At 45.3% G+C, this 12715-nt stretch overlaps 1 protein-coding gene across 3 annotated transcripts in view; it reads right to left on the reverse strand.

Annotated features, from left to right (window-relative positions):
* QTRT1 (queuine tRNA-ribosyltransferase catalytic subunit 1) overlaps positions 1 to 2280 on the reverse strand; it is a 42412-nt gene extending 40132 nt beyond the window's left edge. For 2 of the 3 annotated variants that reach the window (XM_058166756.1, XM_058166758.1), the window contains exon 1: positions 2006 to 2278. In XM_058166756.1, the coding sequence (XP_058022739.1) occupies positions 2006 to 2218 (213 nt within the window). In that variant the 5' untranslated portion in view covers positions 2219 to 2278. Of the gene's footprint in view, positions 1 to 2005 lie in introns of all 3 variants that reach the window. The other variant, XM_058166757.1, reaches the window with a different exon arrangement.
* Between the last annotated feature and the right edge of the window lie 10435 nt (positions 2281 to 12715).

Here is a 12715-nt window from a genome sequence, read left to right on the forward strand (position 1 = left end):
AACAAAAGCCATTATCAGAACAGGGATATATGCTGATGAGATGTACAAACAGGCAAATTAACTTAATCAAATCCAAAACATTTAAGAAAGAAATCTGAAGAGACAGATTTCTGTCTATGTTCTGTCTTGCTGGCTATGTTGTTGTAAGAGAAGTGGCAGAATTTGGGAGTAGGGGGATCAGTTTAGAATCACTATGTACAAGTGAACAAAGTCCAATCCCCCTTTGAATTCTATGGATCCTTAACTAACTCCAAGCAGGTGCTCACAGTTAGTTGTGAAGATTCCTGTGCATAGGTGTTTAGCAATAAATAAATCAGTTTATTTTATTATATTTGTGCACAGCCCATCTTGTCTAGAGACAATATTTAATTAGACCTTTAAATGTGGATCTGGTCTTTCACACCTGACAACTGTATACACTAGATATTTCAGTCATTAATGATGTTTTTGCTCAATTTTTTAGGCATAAACCCCATATAAACCAAATCCAAGACAGTGAATAAGCAGCAAATAGAGGAATTAGCACTTTTTCTATCTTGTGTTAATTTATTATAATAGTTTTACTATTACTGCATTTCATCAACTTCATATTATTCAGTGAGAAAGTGGAAAGAGAATGGCTGTCTATTCTTATAAAATAGTTACCCCATGATTAATTTTGACACAAGTAATCAAATATCCTGGGTTCTTGAATGAACCACAAACTAGCTACAATAGGTGAATTTATACAACAAACTAACAGCTCAAATACCATCAGAATTTTTGGTTTCATCTTATTATTTAAATACAGCCCATTTATGGGTAGCTAACTTATGGTTCAGTGTGTTGCAAAACCCGGGGGAACTTGATTAGTAACAAACATTAATTTCAGATTGAAGCTCAGATTAAGACCAAAAGAAACATGCTGTATTCAAAGAATATAATAAGCCATGGTTTGAATAACCATGGTTTTAATAAAGTATAGTTGAATGATTCTATAAAATGTAAAACACATAAATAAGCTGAAGGGAACATATATACTAAAATACTAGAATTAGTAGGAAACTTGTTAATGATATTTGATGTCTTGGTCTCTTGTTTGTATAACTGCACATGGTAAATATCTGTTTCCCATAACACTGACATATATATATTATGCCCTTTTGTGGTTAGAACATAAATATGCCATCATGGATAGTTATGGAGGTCACACTGACTAAATTCCTGAATTGTTACTGATACCTCATCCCACCAATGACAGTCTCTGGAAATTGTCAGAGTCCATCATTTGATCTCTCCCCACCCCACTCTGGCTGAGAACATGTATGTCATCCTCCAGGAAATCAAGTGGTAATTAAGAAGACAAATGGAAAAGATAACACCACAGAAAGAAGTAAGATTACATTCATTGACCCTTACTATTGTGTGACCCGATGTAAATCCAGAAGTTAGTTTACATTCACTGACTTATACTATGGGAACATGCAAACCAGATTCCAGAATACGCAGATGCCAGAGTTGAGGATTTATGACTTTTTGGGTATAAGAGGACATGCTTTCTGTCATAAGTTCGTAGTTCTTCCTTGCATGTATGTATGCACCATTATGTGTTTGGAACAGCTAACCATTTAAGCTTGATCAAGATTAAACGCTATTTTACTCAAGCCTCTGTTTAAGTCTCTTGATTGGCAGTTATGAGCTTAGACATATTAATAAATGGACTTTACAAAGCTAAGTACATTATGACTTGATGGTGCATGTTATGAAAATCCAGCCCCAGCTAAAGTTCAATCTTCCAAATCAAAGTGGCTGAGGGTTGTTTTGGGTTGTCCTCTAGAACAAATATTGTAGATATCCTGGGAACACTTGTCACATATCACACTGCTAAAAAGTTATATAGTACGTGTTAAAACTTTCTCGTACTAGGTCCCAGTAATTAGTTGTCCAAGACAACTACATTAAAACTCTAGTTTTCTCCCTAAGACTGACCGGTACAACTTTAGTTTATACGGAAGGCTCGACTTACGGGTCGCATGCCCAGATGATAGGTGTTGCTTAAGCACAGGCGGCATCCCAGCGCATCTAGCTGCAGGGCGGTGAGCCCTTTCATGGTTCCCTGCGTGCCGACAGGCATGAAGACCGGGCAATCAACAAGACCATGCGGCAGCCGCAGCTCACAAACGCGAGCCCTACTCTGCCTGCATTCCGCCACCACGCGCAAGGAGAGCGTTGCCGACATAGCAACGGGATCTGCAGCCAGCCATCATATGACGCCACTGCCGGAGGCGGGGTTGCGGTGGCGCAAAAGCCGAAAAGCCACTTCTCTCCTGCAATAGGAATAAAAGATATTCCGCCCTCTTTTCCTTGCCCTTTGGCTCAAAATGTCATTGGTCGCCTCTAAGCCACGATTATAGAACTATCAAAAAATAGAGAGACAACTTTGTTGACTATGATCCCTTCACCAATAAGCATTCGAAATGGCTCACATTGCAAACAAAACAACAGCTTCCGTAGGAAGAGCCCCATGCACTGCTATATGCTATAACTGGCAACTCTATAAGAACTCAGTGCTATTGGTGGTTGGAGTAGGACTCTGACAGTTTGGCGTGGAAGTCTGCTTCTATGAGGGCTTGTTAGCTTTAGTACAGTTCTGTTGTTTTTCCTCTGAATACTTCACATCTTGGCTGCCTTGTCAGTTGCTATTTATGGGCTAACAATAGATACAAATGCAAATAATTTCAATTTATTTAATCATGCACAGTTAGACAAGTCAAGACTTTTTGGGATTTATGAAATAGATCTGAATGAAGAGGATATCAGTAAGGTAGCCCTAGCTTTCTGAGACAAAATCAGTTTTCTGAAGGACCTGGAAGAGACACTAGTGTGGAAAGCTCCCCCCCTCCGCCCTGAATGAAATATTTTGAGGAATATTAAAAAAGGCAGAATATTATATTTCCCTAAATGAGAAATGGAGAAACATGTTTTTAGAGGCATAAAGCCGCCCCCAGTCTTCCTTCTTTTTTTTTAATAAAGTTTTTTATTTTTAAATATACATCAACATTATTACCAGGGCAGTGTGGAATCTGAGGGTCATTCGTTTTGGCACAAAAATAAGGATACAAATGAGAATTAATTAATGAAACTTACGTGGTTCTAATATTATTATACATATTTATGTCAGCACATAGTCCTTCATTCTTCAATTAATATATTTGCTACACCCTTCTAGTAGTAATAGCATTCTTGAGCATACCTGATAACATCCTTTTTCAAAATCTGATTTTAACCTCTACCTTTCACTTAGAATGTGTTATGCAAAAAGATGTATAACATTCCCCCTATTTCTCATTTCTTAGTCTACTCTAATTCTTAATACAGCCAATCTTGTTTTTTTAAAAGGGATCCTTCCTATCTGTCATCTCTCACTCTCTTAGAAGTTTCATTTTTCTTTTTAACTTGCCTTGCATACTCCTCCCTTGGATCCTCATCTACATCTTTCATATTCAACCCAGCCATTATTTCCAACTCCGCTATTTTTGTGGCTAATCTACCCCCAATACTGCCAAATCCTCATTCTTTTCCCCAAAAGTATCTTTCACTCTATTCAGTTCTATTTTTCTTCTTCCTAGTGTATATTCTCCCAACTTTATTTCACCTAATTTTATTATCGCCTCCTTTTCTCCTTGTACTATTTGTTGTATAGTCTGTTCTATCTCATCCTCTAAACTTCCAGTTGTCTCCCTTGTTTCCTGGATTTTATTATCTTGATTCATTATTCCTTGTTGCACATTTTCAGTCTGTCCAGTTATATTGTGTAGTAAATCTTTTATCTCCCTGAAGCTTCTCGTCATTGTATCATTAAAACCTTAGAGTCGTGATGGTGAACCTATGGCACGTGTGCCACAGGTGGCATGCAGACCCCTCTCTGCAGGCACACGAGCCGTCGCCCCATCTCAGCTTCGCCGTGCTTGTGTGCACTCCTCCCACTAGAAAACTTGTTTTCAGGTCTCTGCGCGGGGGGTGGGGCACATGCAGGAGACATTTGCATATGCACAGGGGGGTGGGGCACACCCATGGGGGTTGCGCACATATGCATGGGTTTGCATGTGGGGATCATGTCTGGGGAGCAGGGGCATGCAGGGCGGGTGGGTGTTGTGTGTAATTGCATTATGGGTGTGTTGTGCGTGCTTTTTTGGCACGGTGCCAAAAAGGTTAGCCATCACTGCCTTAGAGCAAGGGTCTCCAATCTTGGTCCCTTTAAGACTTGTGGACTTCAACTCCCAGAGTTCCTCAGCCAGCTTTGCTGGCTGAGCGACTCTGGGAGTTGAAGTCCACAAGTCTTAAAGGGACCAAGGTTGGAGATCCTTGCCTTAGAGTGTTGGGAGAGCATCGGAAGCATCACGGTGAGACTGGCTGGAAAATAGCAGGCTCCGATGAGCTCTGCAAAAATCCAGCCAGACAAACCGCTGTCAGGGTGGTCTTTGGACCAGAACCATCCTGTAGGGACAGTGAAGAAGGAGAGGTGTCTTGGATGACTAAGAGGAACAGGCAAGTTCCTTGAAAGGTCAGAGGCAGCTCTTTGGACTGCCTGCAGGGGTGGCGGCCATTGTAAAATGACCGCTCTGAAGCTGGGGCAACCGGACTTTTTGTGTTTGAACAGTGTGCTGGTACTGGGTGAATGATTGGCTGTGACCTGCAGGGCGCCCCTTCTTTGTGTGCCCCATTGGGGCCCCCTCTGACAAAGAGTATTTGGTGTGGGAACATGGACCCTCACTCCCCTGTGTTGACCTTGCAGCGATGTCAAACCGGAAGTCACCCCCCAAGTCTTTTTTAATAGCCCACAGCAGATGCCAGCACTTAAAAGATAAAGAGCTTATTATAAAAATAACCATCTAGATGTCTCTATTCATAAGCAAAGCAAATACTGTAGGCAGAAATCCATTCAAGACAGGGTATTTTGAAACTGCTTGCAGCAAAGTTTGAAAGCTAACAAAAGCATAGGATTTGAAGCAGCCCCTCACCCAAGATCTAATGCAGGATGAAAGCCATTAGCCACAATTCAGCAATGGGTTCTGGGCTTGCTAGGTGCCCAAAGGATCAATTACAGTGAGTTTTATACTTACTTCACTTTTTGATATTTAGATGTTTTCTGAAAAGATCTGATTGTATGTCTTTTGATTAGATAACCCTCCTTTTCCTGATTATTCAGGAAGGAAAAAGTTAATCTCAGCCCCCGGGAATCATTAGAATTTAGTGAAAATGTAAATCTGATGACTTTCTGTATGTTATTGCTTTAATCCTGTTAATCCTGATTGTTTTAGCTGAAATTCCTAAATTTGGTGATGTTAATTATGGCCTGGGGTCCTGATGCTACTCCCATCAAGCACATGGTGAGGACATCCTTTATCAACCTCCAACCTGTTAAGCAGAATTTCCAATGGAAATATGGCGGCTTACTAGTACCCCTCTTCCCTTGGTCTGGTACTGATTCTCCATGGTTTTATACTTAGAACTATTTTCTAAGTTAAAAAAAACTTCCCTGGGGAAGGGGAAGCTTTGGAAATTAATCCTTTTGTTTCTCTGGATGGCTGGATGCTCTAATTGGGTATGTCTGTGGCTGGGAATGGGGCAACCAAGAAGCAAGTTCACTGCAGAAGAACACCATGTTTAAAACAGACAATAAGGCCAGCTACGGTTTCTTAGAACACTACATTTTTGGATATTTACCTTGTTGGAAGAAATTTCCAGGTCCAGTTCCAAGCTGGGGGAAAAGCACTGGAAACAACATGAAGGTTGATTGGAAAGTAAGGTTTATTGATGAAGCAGAACCACCAGGGTTTGTGGTTCTGGTGCAGCTAATAAAATGGAGTTGAGAGTGGGTGGTTTTTATACCTTCTTTGGGCTTTGTATCTGAGCTTCCTGTTTCTGTGCAAGAACATGTCCTTTATTGGCTGTTGTCAGATTCCTATGGGGTCATGTAGGTGTTATGTAGGGGTCATAACTGGCTCTATAGGCAAAAAAGGAGATGCAAATCCTAGGTCTTTGTCTGAGCTAATTTTGTCAACCTTTTGTCAGTTGCTTATTTGAGTTTCTATCTTGACCCAGTCTTTCTGAATGGATTACCAATTCTGCATTTCTAAAAGTTGGGCTCCTCAGTTTCTGCTTGGGGCAGGGAAACTGAGGCTGGCTTCTGAATAAGCTGGCCCAATCTTTCTTAGTGGGCACAAAATACCTGCTGGGGGCTATTAAGAAAAATTGAGTCTGCTTTTTGTCTTTAAGAGCATGTTTCTCCATTTTTCCTTTAGGGAACTATAATATTCTGCCTTTTTAAATATTTCCCAAAATATTTTATTCTTCTGGAGGGTGGGAGTAGATGCTAACTTTCTACAATCCCCCCTTTGGGCCAGATAAATGTGGATGACACACTTTTACTGGCACATGATTTGGAATTGATCTGATCAGGGAGACTTGATAGGTGCTTTTCATTTTTTTAATGCAAAGAGGCATTAAATAGAGGCAGCAAAGAAGGATAGCCTCAGTCTAATTCTGAATGGGGTAGCTACTTCAAGACAGACAATACAAACATCCTGGACAAATTTCCCTCCCACCAGACAGAAGTCCAAGGTATTCAGGACTTATTGTGCCAACCATTCCTAAATGCCATCACTCCATGAATCCATTAACTGATCATTTAGAATGTGAATGAAGCAAAGAAAGAAAATCTTACAATTAATTTCCGCCCTCCCCCCCCAATCTTTCTATCTGTCTTCTGGGGATTCTTTTATTTATTTATTTATTTATTATTATTATTATTATTATTTATTATTATTTATTATTTATTTGATTTTTATACCGCCCTTCTCCCGAAGGACTCAGGGCGGTGTACAGGCAAAATAAAACAAACAATACAAAGTACAATTTAAAATGCGATTTAAAAAACTTATTTAAATTAGCCCGGAAATTTAAAATTTACCATTTAAAACCCCATTTAAAATTGATAAAAATTTGACATTAAAATTCAATTCAAGCCAGCCCCGCGCGGATGAAAAGGTATGTCTTCAGTTCGCGGCGGAAAGTCCGAAGGTCAGGTATTTGGCGTAAACCCGGGGGAAGCTCATTCCAGAGTGTGGGAGCCCCCACAGAGAAGGCCCTTCCCCTGGGGGCCGCCAGCCGACATTTTTTGGCGGACAGCACCCTGAGAAGTCCCTCTCTGTGAGAGCGTACGGGTCGGTGGGAGGCATGTGGTAACAGCAGGCGGTCCCGTAAGTACCCAGGGCCTAAGCCATGGAGCGCTTTAAAGGTCGTAACCAACACCTTAAAGTGCACTCGAAAGGCCACAGGTAGCCGTGCAGTCTGCGCAGGAGCGGTGTTACATGGGAGCTGCGCGTAGCTCCCTCTATCACCCGCGCAGCTGCATTCTGGACTAACTGAAGCCTCCGAGTGCACTTCACTTTAGTGCACTCCGAGTGCACTAAAAAGAGAGCATTACAATAATCCAAGCGAGAGGTAACGAGCGCATGAGTGACTGTGCACAAGGCATCCCGATCAAGGAAGGGGCGCAACTGCCGAACCAGGCGAACCTGGTGGAAGGCCCTCCTGGAGACGGGCGTCAAATGATCTTCAAATGACAGCCAATCATCCAGGAGGACACCTAAGTTGCGCACCCTGTCCTTTGGGGCCAGTAACTCGCCTCCAACAGCCAGCCCCAGCTGCAGCTGACTGAATCGGGATGCCAGCATCCACAGCCACTCCGTCTTGGAGGGATTAAGCTTGAGCCTGTTTCTCCCCATCCAGACCCGTATGGCTTCCAAACACCGGGACAGCACTTCAACAACTTCATTGGGGTGGCCCCGGGTGGAAAAGTACAGCTGGGTGTCATCAGTGTACTGTTGGTATCTCACCCCGAAGCCACTGATGATCTCACCCAACGGCTTCATATAGATGTTGAACAGCAGGGGCGAGAGAATCGACCCCTGCGGGACCCCACAAGTGAGGCACCTCGCTTATAATTTCATTTCTATACTGCCCTTCTCCCGAAGGACTCAGAGCGGTTTACAGCCATATTAAAATACAGAGAATAAATAACAAATTTAAAAAGAATTTAAAAACAAATATTTAGTAGGCCAATCAACTAAAACGGTCTTAGACCGACATAAAACTCCTTAAAATTACAATGAAAATACACTTAGGCTAGTCCCGTTCGATGAAATAATAAATTCTTCAATTCCCGTTTGAAGGTCCGGAGGTTGGGGAATTGGCGTAACCCCGGAGGCAACTCATTCCAAAGGGCCGGTGCTGCCACAGAGAAGGCTCTCCCCCAGGGGCCGCCGACCGACATTGTTTGGTCAACGGCACCCTGAGAAGGCCCACTCTGTGGGAGCGCACAGGTCGTTGGGAGGCTATCGGTGGCAGAAGGCGGTCTCGTAGATATCCCAGTCCTAAGCCATGGAGCACTTTAAAGGTGGTCACTAATACCTTGAAGTGCACCAGGAAGGCTACCGGCAGCCAGTGCAGGCCACGCAGGATAGGTGTTATATGGGAGCAACGCGGTGCAACCGCATTCTGGATTAGCTGGAGCCTCCTGGTGCTCTTCAAGGGGAACCCCATGTAGAGAGCATTGCAATAGTTCAGGCGGGAAGTGACGAGGGCATGAGTGACCGTGCGTAAGGAGTCCCGATCAAGGAAGGGGCGCAACTGGCGAATCAGGTGAACCTGATAAAATGCTCCCCTGGCGACGGCCGTCAAGTGTTCTTCTAAGGAAGCCAATCGTCCAGGAGAACGCCTAAGTTGCGCACCCTTCCCCTGGGGGTCAGTATTTCCCCCACCACAGTCAGCGATGGCGTAAGCTGACTGTACCGGGACGCTGGAACCCACAGCCACTCTGTCTTGGAGGGGTTGAGCTGGAGCCTGTTCCTCCCCATCCAGACCTGCACGGCTTCAAGACACGGGACCATCCCCTCGATGGCTTCGTTGGGGTGGTTCGGGGTGGTTCGGGGTGGAAATGTATAGCTGAGTATCATCAGCATACAGTGGTATTCCACTCCGAAACCACGGATAACCTCACCCAGCGGCTTCATGTAGATGTTGAACAGGAGAGGCGAGAGAACCGACCCCTGAGGCACCCCACAAGTGCGGCACCTTGAGGTCGATCTCTGCTCCCCTGCCAACACCGCCTGCGAACGGTCAGAGAGATAGGAGGAGAACCACCGATAAACAGTGCCCCCCACCCCCAATCCCTCCAACCGCCGCAGCAGGATACCATGGTCGATGGTATCAAAAGCCGCCGAGAGATCTAACAGGACCAGGACAGAGGAACATCCCTTGTCCCGGCCCTCCAGAGGTCATCCACCAACGTGACCAAAGTCGTCTCAGTGCTGTATCCAGGTCTGAAGCCAGACTGGAACGGGTCTAGACAGACAGTTTCCTCCAGGTATTGGGGAAGCTGATATGCCACCACACTCTCAACAACCTTCGCCAAAAAGTTAAAATAGTTCGTCAATACAGCTGGGTCCAGGGAAGGCTTCTTGAAGAGGGGCCTCACCACCGCCTCTTTCAAGGTGGTGGGGAAGATACCCCCCAACAAGGAAGCGTTGGTAACTCCCAGGATCCAGCCTCATGTAACCTCCCGTGTGGCCAGTACCATCCAGGAGGGACACGGGTCCAATAAACATGTGGTGGGATTCAGCCTACCCAACAACCTGTCCATGTCATCGGGAGTCACAGGATCGAACTCAGCCCAGGTAATATCCACAAGACCCGTCCCCGCCATCCCGCCCAAATCTATCCAATCAGCGTCCAGTTCGTCCTGGATTGTTGCATGGGCCCAGAGGCTGAAGATGATTGATAAGACTTTACAACAAACAATGTCCAGAATCAACAGCATAGAAAGTCTAGAATCAACAGCACTTTATTGAGCATCAGACAAAGTTTATATAGTTTCTCAGTTTCTCATTTCTCACCTAACATACGTGTTACTTCATTATTGGTTAATTGGTCTCCAAGGCACAATAATTGGTTAGTAATTACATCATTGGCTTTTCGTGAGAATACGTGTTCATGCTAGAAAACAAATGCAACAGTGTTTCAGGGCTACAACTTTGTTTCATCCTGCATGCTAAATCTAGGAGGCTTAGGGGATTTTTAACAAACTGTTTTAATCGTTTTTTTAAGGGGAGTTTTAATGGGAATTTTAAGGGGGGGAGGGATATTGACGGGTCTGGGTTGGGGGGGAGGATGGGGGGGGAACCCGTCAGGGAGGGTGCCAAGTCCAACAAGTGTTCGCGGAGGTAATTTAATAGGTCCGAAGATGGTGGGGGAGGGTCTCGTTCCAGTTTATCAGGGTCAGGTTATCAATACGGTAAGCGGGAGAGATATGATGGAAGGGGGGGCCACATCAGGTTTTGGGGGTACGCCTTCGCTATCTAAGAGCAATTGTGTGCTCTGGCCCCCCAGGATTTTCCCGTTCCCCGAGTGGCCAGAGTACTCGGGACCTGGGCCTTCGGCTGATGCTATGTAATGCAAGGTCCGTGGCTAACAAAGCCCCCCTGATTTCAGATCTAATTCAGGAGGAGTCCACGGACGTTATGGGCATTACAGAGACCTGGTTGGGCACTGAAGGGGGGTTCCCCTAGTGGAGATGTGCCCACCAGGTTTCCGAGCATTCCATCAGCCGAGGGCCCAGGGTAGGGGTGGCGGGGTGGCGGTTATTATTAAGGAGTCTGGAGCCGAGGGAGACCACAGATCCAGGCGAGAGTTCCGAGACCCGTCTTGTTGAGGTTGTTTGGGATAATTTTGACCCTGTGACTCCCGAGGACATGGACAGCTTGCTGGGTAGGTTGAATGCCACCACATGTTTACTGGACCCATGCTCCTCCTGGTTCGTGCTGGCCACGCAGGAGGTGACACAAGGCTGGCTCCGGGGGATTACAAATGCTTCTTTGCGGGAGGGGGTCTTTACCGCTGCCTTGAAAGAGGCGGTGGTGAGACCTCTCCTCAAGAAGCCTTCCCTGGACCCAGCTGTTTTAGGAAATTACCGTCCAGTCTCCAATCTTCGCTTCACGGCGAAGGTTGTAGAGAGTGCGGTGGCATGTCAGCTACCCCAGTACCTAGACCCATTCCAGTCCGGCTTTTGGCCCAGATACAGTACAGAGACGGCTTTGGTCGCGTTGGTGGATGATCTCTGGAGGGCCAGGGATAAGAGTTACTCCTCTGCCCTGGTCCTATTAGACCTCTCAGCGGCTTTTGATACCATCGACCATGGTATCCTGTTGGAGGGGTTGGGAGTGGGAGGCACCGTTTATCGGTGGTTCTCCTCCTACCTCTCTGACCGGACACAGACGGTGTTGATAGGGGGGCAGAGATTGACTCCGAGGTGCCTCATGTGTGGGGTGCCGCAGGGATCGATTCTCTCACCCTTCCTGTTCAACATCTATATGAAGCCGCTGGGTGAGATAATCAGTTTTGGGGTGAGATACCAACTGTATGCTGATGACACGCAGCTGTACTTTTCCACCCCAGGCCACCCCAGCGAAGCTATCAATGTACTGTCCTGGTGTTTGGAAGCCGTACGGGTCTGGATGGGGAGGAACAGGCTCAAGCTTAATCCCTCCAAGACAGAGTGGCTGTGGATGCCGGCATCCCAGTACAGTCAGCTGCAGATGCGGCTGTCTGTTGGGGGCGAGTCATTGGCCCTGATGGAGAGGGTGCGCAACTTGGGCGTGCTCCTGGATGGGCGGTTGTCTTTTGAAGAGCATTTGACGACCGTCTCCAGGAGAGCTTTTTATCAGGTTCGCCTGATCCGCCAGTTGCGTCCCTTCCTGGACCAGGATGCCCTATGCACGGTCACTCATGCTCTTGTTACTTCTCGCTTGGACTATTGCAATGCTCTCTACATGGGGCTCCCCTTGAAGAGCACTCTGAGACTCCAGCTAGTCCAGAATGCGGCTGTGCGGGTTATTGAGGGAGCAGTTCGGAGCTCCCACGTAACACCTATCCTGCGCAGACTGCACTGGCTATCTGTTGTCTTCCGGGTGCGCTTCAAGGTATTGGTTATTACTTTCAAAGCGCTCCTTGGCTTAGGACCGGGATACCTACAGAACCATCTACTGCCGTCTTCTATCTCCCAGCGACCGGTGCATTCCCACAGAGAGGGACTCCTTAGGGTGCCGTCAGCCAAACAATGTTGACTGGCGGCCCCCAGGGGGAGGGCCTTCTCTGTGGGAGCCCCTACCCTGTGGAACAAGCTTCCCCCTGGACTTCGACAACTGCCTGACCTTAGGACCTTTCGCCGCGAACTTAAAACCTATTTATTTCGTATGGCTGGACTGGCTTGATTTTTTAAAAAAGAAAAATTTTAATTTGATTTAAATGGGTTTTAAATTCCTGTAATTTTATAGGGTGTAATTTTATCTTAAATTTTTGGCCAATTGAATAAGTTTTTTAAGGGTTGTTTTTAATATTGTATGTGTTTTGTTTCTTGTATTTTATTTGGTTGTTCACCGCCCTGAGTCCTTCGGGAGAAGGGCGGTATACAAATTAAAATATTATTATTATTATTATTATTATTATTATTATTATTATTATTATTATTATTATTATTATTATTATTATTATTATTATTATTGTATATGCTGGGAACGCTGCTTAAATGAGGTTTGCCTTCCAAGATAAGAGCGCTACCCGCATTCCAAAATGCATACATGATGAATAACAAAATATTAGCCCTTCACAAACCCTT

This window comes from Ahaetulla prasina, chromosome 2, assembly GCF_028640845.1.
Source record: "Ahaetulla prasina isolate Xishuangbanna chromosome 2, ASM2864084v1, whole genome shotgun sequence".
Classification (NCBI taxonomy): domain Eukaryota; kingdom Metazoa; phylum Chordata; class Lepidosauria; order Squamata; family Colubridae; genus Ahaetulla; species Ahaetulla prasina.